Source organism: Mchenga conophoros, linkage group LG7 (assembly GCF_057382185.1).
Source record: "Mchenga conophoros isolate Kocher_MC1m ecotype Shallow Benthic linkage group LG7, M_conophoros_male_GT1.1, whole genome shotgun sequence".
Classification (NCBI taxonomy): Eukaryota; Metazoa; Chordata; class Actinopteri; order Cichliformes; family Cichlidae; genus Mchenga; species Mchenga conophoros.
The window spans coordinates 9,944,622-9,965,747 of record NC_140532.1 but is presented as its reverse complement, the minus strand read 5'-3'; the positions used below and the strand labels follow the sequence as shown (position 1 = coordinate 9,965,747).

The following is a 21,126-nucleotide window of genomic DNA, read 5'->3' as shown; positions in this document are numbered from 1 at the left end:
AGTAAACAAACCCTGATGTTATAAAATAATTGTTTGTGCTTTAGTAAGTCGGAGATCACTTGCTGTCGGCGTACAGAGTGTTCTTCCCACACGTGTGTATTCATTAAAATCATTGTTTGACCAAGAGCTTCTGGACCAAGGGTGGTTTGTACTCTCCCTCCTCAATTGTGAACCTTAACAACATCCTATAATCTGATTTCTGTCTTTTAGTTTATTAAAAAGTGAAGCACCAAACACTATTGTGTCATTATCCAGATGTACATAAGGTTTACACATCATTATAATCAAAGAGCCCGCTTCACTTGAATTGTCCACTTGATGGCGCAGTAGAGCAAATGAATCATCACAATGCTTCGAACCATGAGTCGACCAATTGGATGGAAAGCTTCAGTTCATCATGAGGCTTCATCTCACCATCACTAAAGAATAGGATGTTCCCAAACACCTAGTTTGCAACAAAAGATAAAAAAGAATTTAAAAAAAGTTAATATTAAGCTATATGGACATCTCCCAAGTGAGTCTGACGTGAGGACGGAATTGATCCCAGTGTGGGTATCTAAGTCGGACGATCTGATTTCCTCGTGTCAGCATTGTTCCCACATCATCATAATTAATGTTGTTCCAGGTTCAACATTGCAAGTGACCAATCACCTTCTTGTGACGTCATTCCTTTGCGACTTCGAAATACCCGCCTTCGAGTATTTCGAAATACAAGTGAAGAAGCGAAAAACCGCCGCCTGTCCGCCGAATTTGAAGTCAATTTAGGATACTTTCCTTTAATAAACGGTAAGCATTATACATATGTTCCTCACTTGGCTTGCTGTTTGTTTGCTAGCGATAGGCTACTTGACGACAGCATTAGCTAACCAGTGTTCTCTAGACCAGCGTTCCCCAACTTTTTGGGTGTTTCGTGGCCCGGGGGTTGGGTCAGGCAAAATTGCAGTAGCTTCCCTGATCATTTTACAAACATAAGTGAAGAGAATCTGGACTAAAAGGCCTAGACTTATGGTTGTGTGCTGAATCTATGAATCAAACTATCACCTGGAAACATAATTAACTGGTCCATAGCTGTGAAACTGGACATGAGTTCTTGATTCTATGGAGATTAACAGTAATCCAGAAATTTACAAATTTGTCCCAGGGACATCGCGTAGATGTTGTCCCTGGGACATCGCGTAAATGTTGTCCCTGGGACATCGCGTAGATGTTGTCCCTGGGACATCGCGTAAATGTTGTCCCTGGGACATCGCGTAAATGTTGTCCCTGGGACATCGCGTAAATGTTGTCCCTGGGACATCGCGTAAATGTTGTCCCTGGGACATCGCGTAAATGTTGTCCCTGGGACATCGTGTAGATGTTGTCCCTGGGACATCATGTTAAAGTTGCCAGAGACATACCATATAAAAGTTTAGCTTCTTTTAGCCCCTGTTTGTTTTATATTATTTTATATATATATTTTTTTTTAATATTATATTTAATATTTACATTGTATTGCAAAAAACCCCACAACAAGTTAAAATGAATTAATGAATATTGACTAATTAAACCTTCGTTATTTTTCCACCAGAAATGGACGACATAATTAGAAGAAGTGTTCTGAATGACGAAAAAAAAAGAACTGGAAAAGACACACAACTTTGTGTGCATGTGTCACAATGCCAGGAGGACCCATTCAGTGTTGTGTTAGAAAAATTGAACTCATTAACCCTTCATGGACATTATAAATGTTTAAATGTTGCCTCAGGTAAAGACAGGAAAAGAGACTATTACAAATTCAACTGCATCAGAGCTGGGGAAAAAAGTCGAAACAGCTACAGAGCAGTGGGCTGTAAGGCCTATGTTTCATTTAAAGTACTCAAATGTTGGAAAGACCACACAGTCATCGTGCAGCGTACATATGATAAGCATGATGGGCATGATCCTTCAGACCCAAAAGACGCACATTTCAACAATATTTCCAGTGATTTGAGGAGGAAGATTGAGGAACTGCTTTCCCTTGGAACTAAGCCAGCCATCATACTAACCGAATGTCATAAATGGGCCAAAGAACATGGACACAGAGATCTTCACAACAGAGAGCATTTTGTCACACCACGTGACATTGACAGTGTTAGAACCTGCATGATGAGGAAGAAGCACTTTAACTGTGGAGACAGTCAAAGTGTACATACCTTACTTAATGGAAAACATCAAGAACATGTTCTCTTCTATCAACCATACACATCTGACCAAGAACTAATGATTGTTTTGCAGACACCTGTAATGAAATCAAACATGGAGAACTATGCAAAACAGTTAGTATTTGTTGACACCACGCACTGCGTTAACCAGTATTCATTTCCCTTATTCACACTTGTTGTAAGAGATGATCATGGGCATGGAGTCCCTGTGGCCTATGCTATTGTCAGCAACGAAAGTCAGAAAACCCTGGAAACTGTTCTTGGAATAGTTTGTGAGCATTTCCCAACTTCCCCGAGGTAAATAATACATTGACAGCTATTGATTTTGAAATAATTCCTTTTCAAAAAAGTTATAACATGCCAGAATCTAATGCTATAGCTGCAGCATGGGCTGCAAAAAACTTTCCTTTCCAGTTGTTAAAGTTATTCCTATAGGCTGTATGCAGTATTTTATATATCTACTTGTGAGTTGAAATGTTTAATTTGGCATTGAAGTGGTGCTTTGAGATAGCAAAAACATTTTCATACTGTTTAATCTCATTTAGTGTTTTCTTTTTTTCTGTAGAGCATTTATGGTTGACAAAGACTTTGCGGAAATAAATGCTTTGCAGAAGGTTTTTCCAGAGTCAGCTATCCTTCTATGCTGGTACCATGTCTTGCAGGTAAACCACATTGTTTTCTTTTCACGTTGTCTAAGATGCACCTGAAACACATTTTTACAACAGGGTCCTGTTGTCATGATTTGCCTCATTGTGATATTCACCTACTCAGGTTAATGAATATAAAGGGATAAAATGTTGAGTGACTATGTCCATCCATTTAAGACCACAGTGCACTCATCTTCTGGTGGCTGCTTCCCAAAGCTCTTTTTGACATTTAAAAATATGTTTGCCTGGTTGATTTCTGTAATGCACAGGTCCTCTTGTCCAGTGAGTGACAAAGTTATTTTTTGACGTCAGCTTTCTTTTATGCTTTTTGTACAGCTGCTCCTCTGTCTCTCTCTCCAGATTAACTTTTTTTCTCTTACATTCACAGGCTGTTAATCGATGGCTTTCAAAATCAGAGTCCGGGGTCCATGGGCTTTCTAACACCCAAAAGAGAAATGAAATCATTTCTTTCTTTTGTAAGCTGAAAGCTTGCACATCTGTAAGTGTAATTTGTCTATTTCACATTTTGATTTCTTGATTACACTAAGAGCATAATAACTTTCAGTTGCTAAAAAAAGTTACAGAGAGATACAAAATAGATTTTTGAAACAATTTCTAAAACTGGCTTCTTATCTTGCTTATCAAAACAAGTACTTAAGCTGTGCAGAACATCGTGTCACCCACTGTGCAGTAGAACTTGTGAGTGGGATTCTTTCACAGACAGATGCTGAAACCAAATATGCTTATAGGTTTAGTGTTCCTTCTTAGCCATTGTAAGGGAAGAAATAATTGCTTCTTAATACAAAAACACGACATATTATTAATAACTTAAAATTCTTAATGTTATTCAATAAAAGGAAAAGGGCTTCAATACATAATATTAAAGATTTCAATAGGTCTGTTAAATGGATTGAAATATATTCTGTTGCATCCAATTCTCTTAGGAGGACGACTTTAAAGCCACATCAGCGGAGTTCTGCCAGACATTTAAGCAATACCCTTTGGTGTGCCAGTATTTTCAGAAGCACTGGGAAGGCATTGGCCACATGTGGTGTGACTACGGCCGTCGCTTCAGTCACACTCGTTCTGAAACAAACAATGTGATTGAAAGGTATGATTTATTATTTTGACCTCATTCAATTGTATTGCTGAAAAAAAGATATTATGCTTTAATCCAAGAGGCTAAACTGAGTAGGTTCGTCATGTCATTGCCAGAACAGGTTTTAGGCAAATCCTTTAAATTCTAGCAGCGTTTTTTATGTTATCACAACAAAAAACAGAGTAGGTGGATTTGCCTAAATCAGCTAAACCGGCATTCCTTTATAAAAGACGTGTGCAATAGGTATTCCAATTTTTAAAAAAATAATACAGTCTTGATTAAAACTTTAAATTCCTTCAATTACAGTTACTAATCATTTCAAATAACTGTTTTTCAGATTTTTCCACCGCCTGAAATACCAGTTTTTATCTGGCTACAAGAATAGGCGTCTGGATGATCTGATTGAAGTGCTCCTAGGGAAGGCCGACGACTACTTCTCAGTCATAAAAACCCTGCAAGATGTGGGCCGCATGAAAAACAGGTTTGCTGACACCTTGTCTCAAGTTTCAGACTCTGCTTCAAGACTGATGGAAAGTGGTTGGGCTCTTAAAATTACAGTCAAGAACAGCCATGGAGTTAATGCATATCAAGTCCCATCTGAGTCAAGAGAAGACATGGTGTATGATGTCTGCCCTGTTGAGTCCTACTGCAACTGTACATATGGCTTACGAGGACTTCTTTGCAAGCATCTAGTGTTACTTGCAAAATTAGCAGAGGCTGACAATGACATCTATCCAAACATGGAAACAGACATTTCTACCTTGGCAAGAATTGCAGTGAAAGAAAGGCATTACTTTGTACACTGTGAGGACTTGAAAGTGATAAAAATGCCAAGTTTGTTTGGAAATCTGTGTTTTTTTGCATCGGCTGAAACACTTCAGTGCACTTGTTGTACGTTCTCTCACTATAACACATGTGCTTGCCTGAAGGTGGCTTGTAGCCATTTTAAACAAATGAAAAACTCTCTGAAAAGTCCTCTATCAACTTTGAATGACACTCCTGTAGTTGAAAGCACAGACAAAAAAATGCACAGAAGATGCAGTTGGAAAACGAAATGCTGTTTTAGACACAGTTAAACAGTGGGCATTCATTCCAGAGGGTATTACTCCAATGATAGATGAACTGCATACAAATGTCTTAAAAACAAAACAAGTAGGCAAAAGTATATGCCAGTACGAAATAAAGACGACAGATAATACACGCAAAATTAGGCCATTGTATTCTAGCAAGAAACGTTCGGCCAGCATCGACATTCCAACAGTCTGTGAAAATGAATGTGAACAGTCGATAACCACTGAAAGAGAGACATCCTCTGGAGAAAATGAAAACCTTTTGGAATACAAAACAAAAAAGAGAAGAGTTAAAGCTAAGTATATGCACAAGTAGACTTTTGTGTGACATTTCAAAGGGACTGCATCCATTACTTCTGTTTATTGAAACCTAAAGCTGAATAGCTGTCTTAACTTTCTGCCAAGGAACAGTTGAAAAGAAATTGTTTGGTCTCTCAAGCAGTTGTTATTTATGTGTGTTATTCATTACTTTGGCTTGGTTGCTGTTTTTGATACAAATTCATCTGTGCCCATTGTAATATTTTCATATGTTACTATTTTTATATTGCTATGCATTATAAATAAAGGATTACTTATTACTATTAAAGGTCTGCATTTGTAATTGTTGGTATTATTTATAAAATATGCGCTCTTAAGTTTTTTGCTCCATAAAACGATACCTGTCACTTTTTGGACATAGAGTATCAGCTGTTGAGAATCCTGGCTCATACAAAATAGAAGTAAAAGGTTTCAACATCCAGCCTTTTTATGATTAAATACAAAGTGTAATAACAGAGTTATTGGGGTGTGATTTTGTTAATAGTTAGTCTTAAGTATAAGTTTAATAGTAATGAGTAAGAAAATATAGCCAGAATAATGGAATGAGACTAACACCTGACCTCACACTGAGATTTGGTATGAAGTGGCATGTTTGTGCTAATGCTGACATTGGGGCTCAGAGTTCCTCTGTGTGTATATATTTGTGAACGTTAACTTGGCTAATGTCCAAGGGTTTGACTGCTTTCCTGTTGGATTGTATCACAAAGAACAGGGATAAGAGCACCAGTGGCCGTGCACACCCTCATCTCTCTCCTTCACCTGATCATTAGTGTTGGAAACCGGCATTAGCTCAGAGTAGATTAGACTTCAGTATAGTGCAAGTGATTTGATTTTATGATTATTTGATTCAGTTTTTTCTGTGTTCAAGCTCAATTACTTTAATAAAATATGTTGAATTCAAACAAATAAATAAACAAATAAACTGTGGACATTACCCTTTTAAACCTTTCTGAAACAAGACAGGTAAAAACCAGTGTATAAAAGTTTACATAGGTATAAATAGCTCTAACACTTTACTCCAGCCTGGCGTCCACACATGTGGACATCACATTTTGGGTTATTTAGACCAAAATACTAAATCTTGATCAACAAGTGCCTGATATACAGTTATGAGGACATTATACTGCAACTGTTCTATCGAAATTTCAAATTAATGTCCGCATATGTGGCTCTCATTTTTCTCAGAAACAAAAATTAGGTAAAAAAAAAAAAACAAAACCTGGTAATTCTTTCTTTTTACATTCATCGGGTTCCAATCGGCCCAAATATCAAAGAGAAATTAAAAATGCATGCCATGGAAGATTTCGGGTCTTAGGGGGTTAAAATGACCAGACCCCTCCGGCCTGTTTTCCAGGCCACTAAATTAAACCCAGTCAATTACCAATTGAACAGAATAAAAACCTACGAGGTCCACTAATAGTCCAAAAGTCCAAATCTTTAATAGAAAAGACAGGCAGAACTCAAACAAACAATAATCCAAACGAGGAGCATATATACACACTGGAAAGTAAATAATTATAAGTAATTATAAATAATTATAAATAATTATAAGTTATTAAATCAGACTAATACAGTAAAACTAATAAGGGAAGACGAACACACGGGAAATAAAAATAACAGTGTAAACATACCAAAACTCAAAATAAAACAGGAAAGCTACTACAAACCGAGTGTGACACAATTACATTCATATTGAAACATATGTGATAATTTTCTTTCTTTGTAGCATTTTTAAGATATGTGTTAGAACAGTCATTATGCTGTTTGGATTAGGAACCAATCATTTTTGCCAAATAGTTAACACAAACTTAGAACAACAGTGAACAATTTTCAAGATTCTGATTTACAGAACAAACAAAAGTCACAAAAGGTTTCATTATTTAAGAGACAAGATCAAGTTTTTCACACAGGAATGAAATGACAGAATCCAGTGCAGCGGGGCCAAAGGTGTGTGTCAGCAAACTGAAGGTTGAGGAATCAGTCAGCTCATGTTTAAGATTGTGTTGGATTTTGAGAAGAGTCTGTCTGTTATTAGAAAGTAAGATTAACAATGTTACACCAATAACCCAAATACGGGGAAATGACAAATAATACCAAAAAAGATACAACTTTCATATTGTTTTACTAACTTACTTTGTCATATCAGCACTTGAATGGTCGATGCCTTTACAGACCATGTCTGTTGTGACATCGCAGGCCAATCTTCCGGCAAACCCGAGGGCTAGCTCCCCAGCCTCCTCTTCACTCAGAACACTAAACACTGTTACTTTAGTTTTGGCCTTCTTAGGCCTGTCAAGAATCATTGCGGGCAGTTTGGCTTTACGGCCCTAAAAAAGAAAAAGTGCAAACACCAAAAGAGCAGAGAGAGACACACACACGCGCACAAAGTTAAATGCTTTTGTTTACATGGTGTAATTGTGTATATGTTGCAGCAAATGCACAATTTCCAGCCACATTGTCACTTCATTGATACGAGTAACCCGGATTTATTTCAGGTGACATCAAAATCACGAAATGTATACCTACCCCAATCAAACCTCTGAAAACATGAACTGACATGTTCTCTGCGTTGATTCTGCGCTTGATCTCGTCTTCTGTTATTGTGTAGGTTTTCTTTTTTGAGCTTGGTACAGATAAGCGACCATGCACTCTGTAAACTGTACTAGTTCCTTCTGAATCAGTTTGGAATTCTGTATCTGCATCGATCCTGTCAACATCATCAGCAGCAGCATTATCTGTACTCAGACTTGTGCCGTATACTTCTGTTTCTTTTTCTTTGTCTTCAGTCTGTGTACCTTCATCTCTGACTGTCAGTCTTCCTATCTCACTGTTACTTGTCGATTTGCTGCAGATGTTCTCTCCCTTAGGAACTTTTCCTTTGTCATTCGCTGCCTGATGCTTTCCCTGATGACATTCTTCACTGGCTACTTCTATTGCTCCTCCTGTATAGCCACCCACTATGCTGCACAACTCCTTTCCCTCTGCTGTGCTGCACTGTGCTGTTACATAAAGAAGAATGATATAAACAGCACTATATCAATTTAATTGTGAAGAGAAATCCCCACAATACGACACAGTTATGTCTAAAATAGTTTTGTGTAAAAACTGGATCTTGAAACGTCCACTTTAATTACACAGTCCTGGTGTGCAAAGGCAAAATTACGAAAAAAAAATTCACTTTAAACATTTTTGGACATTGTTTAGTTATATTGTGACTTACTCTCACAGAAGATACAGATGCCACAAACAGACTTTGAACAACGCATGTGCTTGTATGCACCACATTTCTGGCACTGCACCTGTGAATTAAAAAAAAAAAAAGAAGAAGAAATAAACAAACAAAAAACAAATGAACAAAGTCCATTAAATAAACAATCTATATGGCTAAGGACATGTCATAGTGTACCCGGTCTTTGGCTGCAATCACACACCAGCACTGACTGCACTTCCTAGTTCGATCTGCAAAATATAATTTGTTTAAGTACAAGTTACATTTTCCAATGTTAGAGAAAAAGAAGGCAGCTAATTTTATCTTTACCTATTGAGGAAAATAAGTAGTGGCAAAGTCGGGACCTGAGCTTTGTGATTTCAGTGTTGTACTCCTCCACTTGTGTTTTACCGTCAATGAGAGATTGGGCAAACTAATAATTGACGAAAAAAAAAAAAAAAAAAGAACAAAAAGAATTAGATTAACAAAGAAATGTTTGTTTGTTTTTAACCCCCCCCCGAGAAAAAAAAAAAAACAGAGTAACCAAAGCAAAGCATTACTGCTGAAATGGTTCAATCTACAAAAAAAATTGAGATTTTACCATCCTGCCTCTAAGGCTTTAAAAACTGAATAGGCAAAAATGTAAACATTACTTATATAGGTTAAAGCTATAGTTTTCAGTACCATTATGACATGCACTCCACATGAGTTCCCATCCTGTTGATGTGGGTGGCTCACATGTGACAAGGTCCACTCTCCAGCGCAGCCTCTTGCTGAAGCAAATGAGCTGAGAGATCGCAGTTATTACAAATAAAAAGCATATAGAGAAATCAATAACCACGTTCGGTAATGATTTCAATTAAATTAAATATGTTATGTTAAATATGTTAATTAATTACCTCCAGTTTTTCAACACCGCACTTTTTCTGACCTCCGACTCGCCAAATGAATTCATATAGACTATGGTCCTCTTGGGTATGTCACAAAACTGTTTTGTAAAAAGATGGATATGGTAGGCTTGGGCCTTGAGCTTTCCTAATGAGGGACACTGAAAAGTATCATGCACTAGAGAGTGCAAAATCTGTGCAACTTACAAACAAGGTCCAGTGGCTGCCGTTTTCCAGACAGGCTCCAATCAATTTCTCATACATCTGAAAGATGTTTTTCTGGAAATAAAAATAATGTGACAAGTATGTTTTTCTGTCAAGAATGACACTGCAAAACTGCAAAAGCTTGTCAGGTGAGACTTGTAATTAATTCTGCAGATACACAAACATATAGAAAGTGTCATTTTTGGTTTACATTAATTAATTTCTATAGTGTGTACAAAACAAATCAAGACCACAGACTCAACACGCACCACTAAATTTTTGGTGTTCTTTATCAGTTGGCCAAGACAGAAATGTTTTAATCTGTGTGCATTGCTTTTGAACAAGTCTTTACACAGAAAAGGTTTCAGAAAGGTATTTTTCAGGTTCTTCTGACAAGGCTTCAATTTTGGAAAATGCTGTTTGTTTATAGTGGCAACTTATAAACCCTTTGTGATAAGAACATAGTTACCACAGTCCAAGTCATACCTTCAAAAAGTATGCACTTTGTGCTCTTGTGGACCCATCCAAAATTTTTCCAGTGATTTGGCTTGGTATTGGATAAATGTGAGGGAAATTCTATAAAAATAACATAAATACACCTATGTTTTCAAATACATTACAAAAAACGTAAACATGCTATGTCATTATGATCAAACAAGCTTTTCAACATACCTCACACTGCAAATAGATTAGGCCATCTATTACCTTATAAAACAAATAAATAAATACATATAAATAAAAACAGAACTAAGGAACACGATTCATTAAGTAAATTGTACAATAAAGTGTATTTAAAGCAGAATTTAACATTAGTTTTATGACAACATAAAAGGATTTTTATGTCAAGAGGTACCTCATCTGAAATGTTAGTCTGGTCAAACAGGGATTTCAAACTTGAAATACAAATAGAGTTTGGTCCAGCTACTCCCACAAGGTAATCTGTGAGAAAGCATATGCTGTAGTCAACAGATATCATTTTCTTTTTGCATGCTGCAACCATCATCCATTTCAGTCTTCTAGGAGCTTTGTCTGGTTGTAGTTCTTTTTTCTCCTCCTCTCCCCTCATCTATTAATTAAATTGTTTTCTGACCTTCCTAACTGTTTCCGACCTGTCTTCCCAATGTGATGTTTAAGCAATATATGTATGGTCAGAAGGGGGTGAAATTTTCATTGCAGTTGTACGTGTAACATTGCATGTGATAATAAAAGGCTTGATTGGTTGATTATTCAACATGAGTTGACATTTACCTGACATTGTGAAGGAGTCACAGTTTCTGTAAGGGTGTAAGAACATAACATGTGGATTTGTTACACTTCTTTTTCACAAGTTAATAACAATCAATAATTTTCATTCCATTATTTACAAGCTATCACACGATGTCCCTGGGACAACATCTACACGATGTCCCTGGGACAACATTTACACGATGTCCCTGGGACAACATTTACACGATGTCCCAGGGACAACAATTACACGATGTCCCAGGGACAACATCTACACGATGTCCCAGGGACAACATCTACACGATGTCCCAGGGCAACTTCTACATGATGTCCCAGGGACAACATTTACACAATGTCCCAGGGACAACATCTACGCGATGTCCCAGGGACAACATCTACGCGATGTCCCAGGGACAACATTTACGCGATGTCCCAGGGACAACATCTACGCGATGTCCCTGGGACAAATTTGTAAATTTCTGGATTACTGTTAATCTCCATAGAATCAAGAACTCATGTCCAGTTTCACAGCTATGGACCAGTTAATTATGTTTCCAGGTGATAGTTTGATTCATAGATTCAGCACACAACCATAAGTCTAGGCCTTTTAGTCCAGATTCTCTTCACTTATGTTTGTAAAATGATCAGGGAAGCTACTGCAATTTTGCCTGACCCAACCCCCGGGCCACGAAACACCCAAAAAGTTGGGGAACACTGGTTAGCTAATGCTGTCGTCAAGTAGCCTATCGCTAGCAAACAAACAGCAAGCCAAGTGAGGAACATATGTATAATGCTTACCGTTTATTAAAGGAAAGTATCCTAAATTGACTTCAAATTCGGCGGACAGGCGAATTGACTTCAAATTCGGCGGACAGGCGGCGGTTTTTCGCTTCTTCACTTGTATTTCGAAATACTCGAAGGCGGGTATTTCGAAGTCGCAAAGGAATGACGTCACAAGAAGGTGATTGGTCACTTGCAATGTTGAACCTGGAACAACATTAATTATGATGATGTGGGAACAATGCTGACACGAGGAAATCAGATCGTCCATCTAAGTCCTCCTCTTAACTCCTCCTCCTTCTTCTTCGTGATTTTCTGTAACTGCATATTTTCCGCCACCTACTGTGCAGTCTGAAAATATCTGGACTGTCACCCACTGTAAATCATTCGCCTCTGCCTGTCTGAGCAATGTATTTCCAATATAACAACCCTATAGTAACTGAACTGCAAATTTACAGATTTAATTTGAGTGGTTCTTTTGCGACCTCCTGCGAACTGCGACCTGTTCAAGCATTTATGCAGTATTTTTGGTAAGTCCACCACCAAGTTCCAAGTTTTCCCCTTTTGTGAATAATACCAGGAAAATACTTATCCTGGAACCTGTGGATATCACTGATTAGTGGGCTTCCTGTATTTGGCTGATTTTTATATTTTTATAGCTGCTTCCATTTCGGCTTCTTCTGTCTTCCTTGACATAATCAATGAGCGAGTTTCACTCTAATTAAAAACCAGCCGATATATATATATATATATATATATATATATATATATATATATATATATATATATATATTTATATATATAAATATATATATATATATATATATATATATATATATATTTATATATATAAATATATATATATATATATATATATATATATATATATATATATATATATATATATATATATATATATATAATTTTTTTTACTTTTATACACATCAGAATCAGAGAGACTTTATAATTACAAAGGGAACTTATTAATAAATTCCCTTTATGATTCCAGCTTTTCATGAAAAAAAATCTGTGCTTCCCTATGAACTTGAGTGACATCCCGTTCTTAATCCATGGAGTTTAATATGATTTTGGCACACCCTTTTCCCACAAGGTTTAAGAGTGTGTTTATGGGACTTTATGACCATTCTTCCAGAAACACATCTGTGAGGGCAGACAGGGATTTTGGATTTTGGCTCTAGTTGTTGACTGGAACACCGGAATTCAATTATTTAAATATAAATCATAGTATTTAGTATATCATTTAGTATATCATAGTATTTCCAAGGGACCTCTGACATTTTACACATCTTAATCAAATTTGTTCCACTGTTTCACGTTCAGAATTATTTTAAGATTTGTACTCATTTTAATGTATGTTTAATGAATGTTGGAGTTATTACAATTACAAAAACGAATGCTGAATAAACATTTCACTCAGTTCTTCTTTCAAAGACACTTGTGATGCCTGTCCTCAATGAACATGCTTTTAGATTTATGTTCTAAGAATTCACTTGAGTTTCCACAAAGGGATGCATGTGATTGTGGCATTGCCCTCATTACTTTGACCTCCTTTGTTGGTCCAATAACAGACAACTGAGGTGAAGTGTAAAGGTCATGTTTGTATACACATGTTAAGAGGGCATCACTGTATAATATTGTACTGTACATTTTGTCCCATCTTCATCTTTTTTTTAAAGTAAGGGAATTGCTTGCTTTTATCCTCCTCTTTGCTTGTGCAGCTTTGTTTATGAGTCTTGACATGACAGTCCTCATTCCCTGCAGGACCCCAGCCCCTGCTGACTTTGTCTTGTTGGAGGATGAGTTGTCTAAACAGAAACCAGTTGCTCAGTGAATTCAGATAGCGAGTGTGAGGCGGCAATCATTTGGCCATTACCCTTTCTGAGCTCATATGTTTGGCCTGTCATTGTTCCTTTCCAGCCCCTTTAGTCACGGCCGGGTTGATGCTTTCCTGTGTCCTCATCAGACACTGGGTTAATCACACCCCTGGGGAAGTTCCTATCTCCCATCTTTGACTGTCTAAATGATGTGGCATAGCCTTCGCTGTCATTCTGGCTGTACTTATCCAAGTGTAAACGCTTTATTATTATCTTTGGTGTTGCTAGTCACAGCCAGTGTGTGTGTCTTGGCACGTAGAACCATTATTTATGCCTTTGTGTTTTGTCCTAACGATATGTTTGGCGTATTTGTTTATGAGATGAAGTTAGGTTTGCATCCCAGCGACCAATCATTATGCATTTGGCAGAATTCCCATTCAATAGTAATGGTCAGTGAGAAGTTTATAAAACAGAAGTTTTGAGACGGCTGCAACATCTAGGCAAAGAGAGCATATAATGTGTGTCTGTGCCTCAAGCTTACTGTCCCCAAATATGTCCAAAGGTATGTGGATCAGTGTCTATTTTAGAAGCATCCATGGGAATTGAATTAGGCCATGAGGTTACTGGATTTCCCCCATTGGGTAAAAACAGCTCACGTGAACAATAAAAGGAGGAAAATAAAGGAATGTGAATAAGATAACACCATCACAGTTTCTCGCCGCAATAAGTGGTGGTAAAAATCCTTGGTCAAACAGTGCATGTACGAGATTCTCAGGTGTTCTGTGTTCGTATACAAGCAAGTAACTATGATCATGCGTTATAGATGTATGCTGTCAAAAAAGAATCTGCTTTTCAGTATATACTTTAGTTCAAATGTTTCTAGCTGAGCTGTTTACTTTTGCCACCAGTTGTAAATTACACACAAATCCATGTATTGATCTGCTCTGATATATTTTGCTTTTACATTTATTCTTCTCTTCTCCGAGGTTCTCACGTAACTAAAATAAAGGTGATACTCATAATGATGCAGCCTCAGATTTAGGAGAATCGAAGGCAGCAAACAGCCTCACTGTCAGATGAGTGCAGAAGCAGCGTGTGGGCATAGCGGGGGTTGTGTAGAGGAGGTGGGGTCTGTCCCGTGTGTCAGCAGCCCGATGGATAGAACAGGGGCATAGCAGAGTGAGTATGAAAGGACACGCCGTGCAATGCAGACAGAGACTGCAGACATGCAGCAGCACAGAGCGGCATATATGTTTAAAGAGGCTGCAGCAAAGAGGGCTATAGATGAGGTAAGGAAGCTAAAAAAGGAATGGCTGCCACACAGAGTTGCGTGGTCTAATGTCTCTTTTTTTAATGCTCTTGTTTAAGTGGGTTTTTGCATTTTAATGTTTGTACTGTGTGCACGTCACAAGACTTTATAGTCTAGCAGAGGGTTTCAGCACACCGCGTTCATATTCATCACACTGCCGTTATTTTCACCAACAATTTTTGATTTTTGCTGTGACCCACATGCAGCAGTTTAACTTTATCTATGTTAGAGATGTCCAAGACATATTTGAAGGCAGTTGGCATTACTTGTTTTTCCTACGTGTGATTGTTTTCTCCAGGTGTGTTAAGAATGACATCTTTGGAAACCTGATATTAGGGATTACTCAAACATGTGACTGCACAACAACTCCAAGTGACTCTGAGGTCAAGTTTGCCGACCCTCAACATGGTCTCTCTGTGGAATATTTATTTTCTCTTGCCTCTCTCTTTGCCTCACTCGCTTCGTGCCATAGCGTTAACTGGAGAAAATGTGAAAGAAACACAACAGCCAGACAGTGACAAGGCAGGGCAGTTTCTGAAACAGCTCTCGAGTAGACCTCATGTACCCGGTTCAGCACCAAGTGACCCCATGATTGCACCCGAGGATGATGACTTCCTGGGTTCCCCTTTAAGTTGGTCCTTATCATCATCTGAGGACACAGACAGACAAGGTGTGATTGGTGAATATGGCGATTTACTGGAGAGCGCTGAGACATCTCTTTTCTTTCCTAATGAGAAGGGACCCATACCCAGACCCACAAAGGGTGCTACAGTAGATACTGCCTCCACAGAGAGAATGCAAACAATGAAGTCCTCATCAGCAAGTGTACCACCCAAGCTTACCCATGAACAAACATTAAAGAATCAGCCAGCTGAGACCAACACCGCATCAGTTTTGTATCCTAGAGAGTCTGGAGAGAATCAGCCAACATTCCCAGGCTTTCAAAATCAGATGACTGATACTCACTTACCCTTTCTTCTCCCTGGCTCACTCCCATCACACACATCAGACCAGAACTCAACTTCATCACTGCCCACTGGACCGGGGCCAGACACTCTTGGATGGACCACAGGCATTTCTGTTACCACAAAGGGAAACAGAGATGGATTCATTGATATTACAGATCTTATTTTACAGAGAGAAACTGCCAGCATGGAGGCAAAAGAAGGTAAGAGTCCTTTAATTATTTACAGCATTCCTACTTTAAATCTAAAGCTGAAACTATGCCCTACAGTGCATTTCAGTTTCCTTGCATAACCTCCAAAAACTCAGAATCCACATGTCACTGCAGTGCTTATGATATGTATTCTGCTGGCAAACACAGTTCTTTTACATTCACAGAATGGGTTGCATCACTTTCTTCAAATGTCTCTCTTTGACTCAGTTCTCTGCCCTTGTCTTTCTCATTCAAGCCTTTTAGCACAGATTCTCCAGTTCAATCTTGCACTCTCCTGTTAAAGTAAAACATTTTATTCACATTGCAGTCAGCCCGCACTCAAAGGTTACTGGATAATGCAGCATGCACACTATTTACTGTACACACACACAAATACTAGCATTTACTTGTCAAAGTAAATGTTGTGTCCACAAGCATATGAGGACTTGAAAGAAATTAATAAGGAATTTGCTTCCTCCTGTGTATGCATTTAACACCACACATTTTCAGTGTAACAACAAGTTTATTGAATAACTGCATCAAGATGGAGTACATATTAAATGTACTCTCATTTTTATTAGATTTCATAGACAGCAGAGCGAAAGCCCCGCACTTATAAGTGCTCTCTGTTCGCTGCATCTATACTGATTGCTTCACTACTAATGGAGGACCAGAAATAGGACACATTCCATTTATAACCAGTAGGTTCCCTGATTCCCTGATTGCCCTATACAGCTTATTTCATATACAGAATAAGAAACTCACATTTTTTGTTTGTTACAATGTTATCATCAGTCATAAACCTCTTTCGCATTCTTACAGATAACAACATCGCTTCACTAATGCAAATTTACTTATAGCCACACAAAATGAGAGCAGGCATGAGGTCAATACTGGCTAATCAGCACACATACAGTATCTCTCTTCCTCACTTTCACACAAACACATATGCACACAACCTACTGCTCATGCTCCCACTCTGTCTGTGACCCAGTTAGATTCCCAGTTACAAGCCCGTTCTGTTTTATTATGGATTAGCTTCACACACAGCAGATTACACCCTGCTCTCTTTTTAGAAAATGAAGATTGTGCGTAAAAATAAATTTGGCCTGTATCCAGAGGTTAGATTAGCACCAGTATGTTCATTTCTCGAGAAAAAAATGTCATTATTAAAGATAATATGACACATTACCACCACACAAAAAAATAATAAAAATACACAGGTGTATTAGGTGTGAAGCAAAGCCATGCTTTGAGCTTAATGCTAACACTAGCATTCTAACATGCTCATGATGACATGGATAAAGTGCTGATGACATTGACAGTATAAAACATGGATGTACATTCTAATTAATGGCCACCAGAGGGCGGCCCTATAGAAGTCTATGGGAAAAACGACTCCTGACTTGACCTACCCTGCTGAGTTCACAGGCTCAGTCACTCATTTAGAGACATATTAAATTTTTAAAAACTAAGACATGTTTAATACTATGTTTTAAAAAACCATAGCGATGTCCATCTTTTACACTGTCTATGTATTACTATACCATCATATTTATGCAAGTTAGCATGTTTGCTCGTTTGCCAACGAAAAACTTTAAATTAAGTCTGTACTTAAATTTTCTACTTTTTGGTTTTCTTTTGACATAACCAATATGGTGTTCATGTGTTTTTTATATTCTTTACAGATGACTCCAAGAATGATTCAAAAGCCAGAAGCCCAAGCCGGCTAGATGGTAACATGGACACAATTGCCACAACCTGCAAAACATTAAATCATTCCTGGACACCTACCTACCCAGAGGATTTTACTCACAACAAGCCTCTGCACCCCTTTCTGGCTCTCACCCCTTCATTTTTGGTCCCTTTGTATTCAGACTGGAACTCTGCCCTGGCTACGTGGGGATTTGCATGGGAAGCACATATCTATGGCCTGGGCTCTGTCTTCACTGTATTTGGCCTAATCTCTGTAGTCTGCCTGTTAGGGCTGCCCCTGAGGTGTCCCCCAGGAAGCCCCTACTTCACAATGCTGCACTTGTTCATTTTGGCATTTGCAGGGATCCAAGCTTTCTGTTTGCTTTACGATGCTTACAGTTACCAAGATCGCCTTTCCCCTGTTGTCTCTCTGCTGCTCTCCGAACTGCCATTGCCATGTTTGATCTCAGCATTTTCCCTGGCCTTCCTCCTTCTTTCCTTTCGTTCATGCAAGCATCTTTCACTTTCACCTGTTATTTCTGCCTCCTTCTCAGCCTTGCCAAAGCCTTGCTTGTTGCTATGTTTGGCCCTGTTACATTTTATTATCTCTTTGGGATGTTTTGGGATTTTTCAGCTCTTTCACAGCCTCCCGACTGTCATCCTGCTCTTTCCTCAGGGTGTGTTCGTATGTCTCGCCACCTTTCTCTCATGCTCATACCTCATCTTCTACTGCTTGACACAAGTCAACAGTAGAAACATTTACAGGTTAAATGACAATGGAGAGAGTGGAGGATCTCCTGAGGTGATGCGACCTGCAATTTGCCCCTTTGCTAGTGTGAAGGACTGGGGTAGGGCAGCAGGAGCTGGAGTAGGAACTTCTTTGTGTTTGTTAGGGTGTGGAGGTCTTCAGCTTTATGGGATCCTGCATGCCCTTGGTTTGGGTGGGGTTGATGGCCATGGGTTTCAGCCTTGGCCATGGTGGGGCTACCAAGTAGGCTGCAGACTCTGTGAGATTGGGGTCTGCCTAGGTTTGTCTGTCATTGGCACACATCCTCTATTCTGTAGCAACTCTAACAAGACCATAGCACATCCTAGACCAGGATCTTGGTCCCGTCTATCCGGTGGCTCTCCTTCACGAATGCTCACCATAACCTCTCAGGATGGTGCAAATTCCCCCGTCCTTTCCCAGGGTAAGCAAGAAAAGCTGGTGGCCTGTGATGTTGTAGCCAAGGAGCAGTCAGAGGTTCTTCCTCTTTACTCAATTGTGGAGTCTCCTGGAAATATACCAGACTGTGATCACAAACCCAGCCGAAGCAAAACTGTACTACCTCTCCCCACACCCCCAAACCCACCGCATAAACCTACAGCCTCACCTGAGACTCGCCTGTCATCACTGGATCATTTAAGTCTCGAGACTGACTCAACTGTGGATCTGCAGCCTCCATCTCCCATAGACTTGTCGCGCAGCATCGACCAAGCTCTGTTCAGCGAATCCCTGTTTTCTCATAGTATCTTTGGTTTCCCAAGACTCATACCTGTTTCCTCAAGCCTTTCCTTGAGCTCCCCAAGCCAAGGTACATCAAAGCAAGGGCCCAGCTCTGTGGGAAATACCCTTTACCGAACTTCTTCTTGTGGAGATGTAGATCAAGAGAACACCTTGTCCAACTCCAGGTATTCCCAACCTCAAGGCTGTATGACAGCTCGTAGAAATCAACCATTATCACCAGACCAATGTGATTGGAAAGGGAGTGTTACTGGTTCAACCCAGGGCCTTTGCAGCCATTCCATAGAAACAGGAAAGCTGCGATCACATTCATGGGCCAACAGAGGGCAAAATTTTACTCAGAGCAGCCTCCCACGTGCAATCCCCCACCTGCCATACCACAGACGTTACCGAACCCTGAGCTTAGCTTCCCAGGACAGTCGGGGGTCTGGCCGATTGGCAGGAACTAAACACCTGAGTGAAAGCAAACAGCTGGAATGGGATATGGCTGTACAAGCAGAGTTTGTCAGTGTGTGCAAACAAATTGATGCACTGAGTGTTTGCAGTGACACCATTGAATTGTAGAAAGCTAAAAAACAAAATAAAACTGGGTGTAACTGGAATACAAATTGTGTAGATTTAAGTCTATTCAGGTTAAATGGGGGAATTAAACCGTAGTCTATATGTCAAAAACGTTATATAGACCTAAAATATGAGCCAATATTTTTTGTAAATACTGTACTGTTGATATTGTATATTCAAACAAAAAAAAGTTTATAAGACTGTCTTCATTATGCTGTTTTCAGCAACCTATTTCTTCCTTGCAGTATTGCTTTATTTGAGCAACATTATAATTTTAGAATGTGTCCATTGAAATCATATGTAAAATCAAACATTTGTTTCTAAAAAAGGTAATATTTGTGGCAAAGAAGTTAGCCAAAAAGGAGTTCAAATTTTTTTTTTTTTTGCTTTATTTTGTTTTAGTGAAAATCCAGGATTGTGTCGAGGAAATCTAGCAGCCATAGGACAAGCAAAAGTCACAAAAGTTAAAGTTTGCGTTGCTGATGCGTTCTGTGGTTTGTGAGACATACTTGAAAGGGCTTAACTTTCTCCGCTCCCCTTTCCCGATAGTGTGCTAAAAGAATTACAGTCTAAATATATAAACCTTCTGAGGTTTCTTTGAATTTTGAGTGTAAAAGCATTAATAGGGACAAGCTGGTGTTTTTTTGTTTTTCGTTTGTTTGTTTCCTTGAGTTGTTTCTGGGTGTTTTCTTTTAACAGTGGAATATCTTTGAAGAATGAAAACAACATCATTACATTGCATGAATTTAAAGTGGTAGCAAAACAGTTTTTAAATAGTATCAAACTGTTGTTTGAAAATTTTTCTTTATTCAAATACATATACATCCAGTATATGACACAAGTTACATTAAATGAAAGTTTGATTCCTAGGTTGACCAAAAAAAGATGTTATTTATGGCATTGTTTATAATTAAGATGTGTCAACTAGTAAGAAGTTTAATTAACTGGTGACAAATTGTTGGCAAAATTAAAAATTAATTGTTGATTTTTTTAAAAACTGAGTGATACATGTAATACGTCTCTAACCAAATATACTGAGTACCTCACAGAAAAAAGGAAAAATTTAATTCATTTAAAAGTGATATTTGTAAAGATCGTTAGAAATAAATAAATCAAAACTGGAATATTGGTTTTGTTCTACTGCAACACTAGATAATCCATCTACCTTTTTTTGTGCTTTATTATTATTTTTTTTAATACTGAGTCTGGGAAATAAAGACAAATAACCAACCATTCTATATCCTGCTGTGTTATTAATGATAACCTTTTGCAAAATAGCATTTTTGGAGAATACAGCATGTACTATAAAGCTAAGTGGAGCTTTGGTTGCATAGTGACAATAAAAATGAGAATGATGAAAGAAAACAGTGAATACTCTCCTTTAAATCAAGCAATAACATTAAAATAAGAGTAAAGTTCCAGGTGAGAGTGTAAATTGCTTTTTGAAGG

The 21,126-nt window shown here is 38.3% G+C and overlaps 3 protein-coding genes across 10 annotated transcripts; 2 read left to right on the top strand and 1 right to left on the bottom strand.

Moving 5' to 3' along the window:
• The first annotated feature begins 559 nt into the window (after positions 1 to 559).
• On the top strand, positions 560 to 5,586 carry LOC146569588 (uncharacterized). Of its 4 annotated transcripts, none has more exons than XM_085281985.1 (6): positions 560 to 786; positions 1,568 to 2,477; positions 2,746 to 2,842; positions 3,216 to 3,326; positions 3,772 to 3,938; positions 4,264 to 5,586. In XM_085281985.1, the coding sequence occupies exons 2-6, from the start codon at positions 1,570 to 1,572 to the stop codon at positions 5,000 to 5,002; spliced, it is 2,022 nt and encodes a 673-aa protein (XP_085138111.1). In that variant the 5' UTR covers positions 560 to 786; positions 1,568 to 1,569; the 3' UTR covers positions 5,003 to 5,586. The 4 variants fall into 4 exon arrangements, with proteins under 4 accessions (XP_085138111.1, XP_085138112.1, XP_085138114.1 ...); XM_085281986.1 differs by having other exon boundaries at positions 565 to 786; positions 3,841 to 3,938; XM_085281988.1 differs by lacking the exon at positions 1,568 to 2,477 and having other exon boundaries at positions 565 to 786.
• Positions 5,587 to 6,728: 1,142 nt separating this feature from the next.
• On the bottom strand, positions 6,729 to 11,907 carry LOC146569587 (uncharacterized). Of its 5 annotated transcripts, XM_085281991.1 has the most exons (14): positions 11,636 to 11,749; positions 10,862 to 10,887; positions 10,467 to 10,552; positions 10,286 to 10,318; positions 10,100 to 10,189; positions 9,617 to 9,688; positions 9,422 to 9,510; positions 9,207 to 9,309; positions 8,853 to 8,955; positions 8,721 to 8,773; positions 8,535 to 8,613; positions 7,841 to 8,313; positions 7,448 to 7,641; positions 6,729 to 7,339 (listed from the first exon to the last, which is right to left on the bottom strand). In XM_085281991.1, the coding sequence occupies exons 2-14, from the start codon at positions 10,866 to 10,868 to the stop codon at positions 7,195 to 7,197; spliced, it is 1,527 nt and encodes a 508-aa protein (XP_085138117.1). In that variant the 5' UTR covers positions 10,869 to 10,887; positions 11,636 to 11,749; the 3' UTR covers positions 6,729 to 7,194. The 5 variants fall into 5 exon arrangements, with proteins under 5 accessions (XP_085138117.1, XP_085138115.1, XP_085138116.1 ...); XM_085281989.1 differs by lacking the exon at positions 10,467 to 10,552 and having other exon boundaries at positions 11,636 to 11,907; XM_085281990.1 differs by having other exon boundaries at positions 10,467 to 10,887; positions 11,636 to 11,752.
• A 2,643-nt stretch (positions 11,908 to 14,550) lies between these two features.
• Positions 14,551 to 20,823, top strand: prrt4a (proline rich transmembrane protein 4a). The gene is made up of 3 exons (XM_085281978.1): positions 14,551 to 14,741; positions 15,060 to 15,929; positions 17,606 to 20,823. The coding sequence occupies exons 2-3, from the start codon at positions 15,167 to 15,169 to the stop codon at positions 19,678 to 19,680; spliced, it is 2,838 nt and encodes a 945-aa protein (XP_085138104.1). The 5' UTR covers positions 14,551 to 14,741; positions 15,060 to 15,166; the 3' UTR covers positions 19,681 to 20,823.
• The last annotated feature ends 303 nt before the right edge of the window (positions 20,824 to 21,126 follow it).

What these genes read in the sequence shown, in the direction of transcription:
- LOC146569587 (XM_085281989.1), bottom strand. Translation starts at nt 11,888, where the DNA reads ATGGACGATCTGATTTCCTCGTGTCAGCATTGTTCCCACATCATCATA. An exon ending in GCGGTGTTGAAAAACTGGAG is followed by an intron (nt 9,310 to 9,421) that starts GTAATTAATTAA and finishes GCGATCTCTCAG; the next exon opens with CTCATTTGCTTCAGCAAGAG. An exon ending in GTGGAGTGCATGTCATAATG is followed by an intron (nt 8,956 to 9,206) that starts GTACTGAAAACT and finishes GTCAATTATTAG; the next exon opens with TTTGCCCAATCTCTCATTGA.
- LOC146569588 (XM_085281985.1), top strand. Translation starts at nt 1,570, where the DNA reads ATGGACGACATAATTAGAAGAAGTGTTCTGAATGACGAAAAAAAAAGA. An exon ending in CATTTCCCAACTTCCCCGAG is followed by an intron (nt 2,478 to 2,745) that starts GTAAATAATACA and finishes TTTTTTCTGTAG; the next exon opens with AGCATTTATGGTTGACAAAG. An exon ending in ACAAACAATGTGATTGAAAG is followed by an intron (nt 3,939 to 4,263) that starts GTATGATTTATT and finishes ACTGTTTTTCAG; the next exon opens with ATTTTTCCACCGCCTGAAAT.
- prrt4a (XM_085281978.1), top strand. Translation starts at nt 15,167, where the DNA reads ATGGTCTCTCTGTGGAATATTTATTTTCTCTTGCCTCTCTCTTTGCCT. An exon ending in CAGCATGGAGGCAAAAGAAG is followed by an intron (nt 15,930 to 17,605) that starts GTAAGAGTCCTT and finishes TATTCTTTACAG; the next exon opens with ATGACTCCAAGAATGATTCA.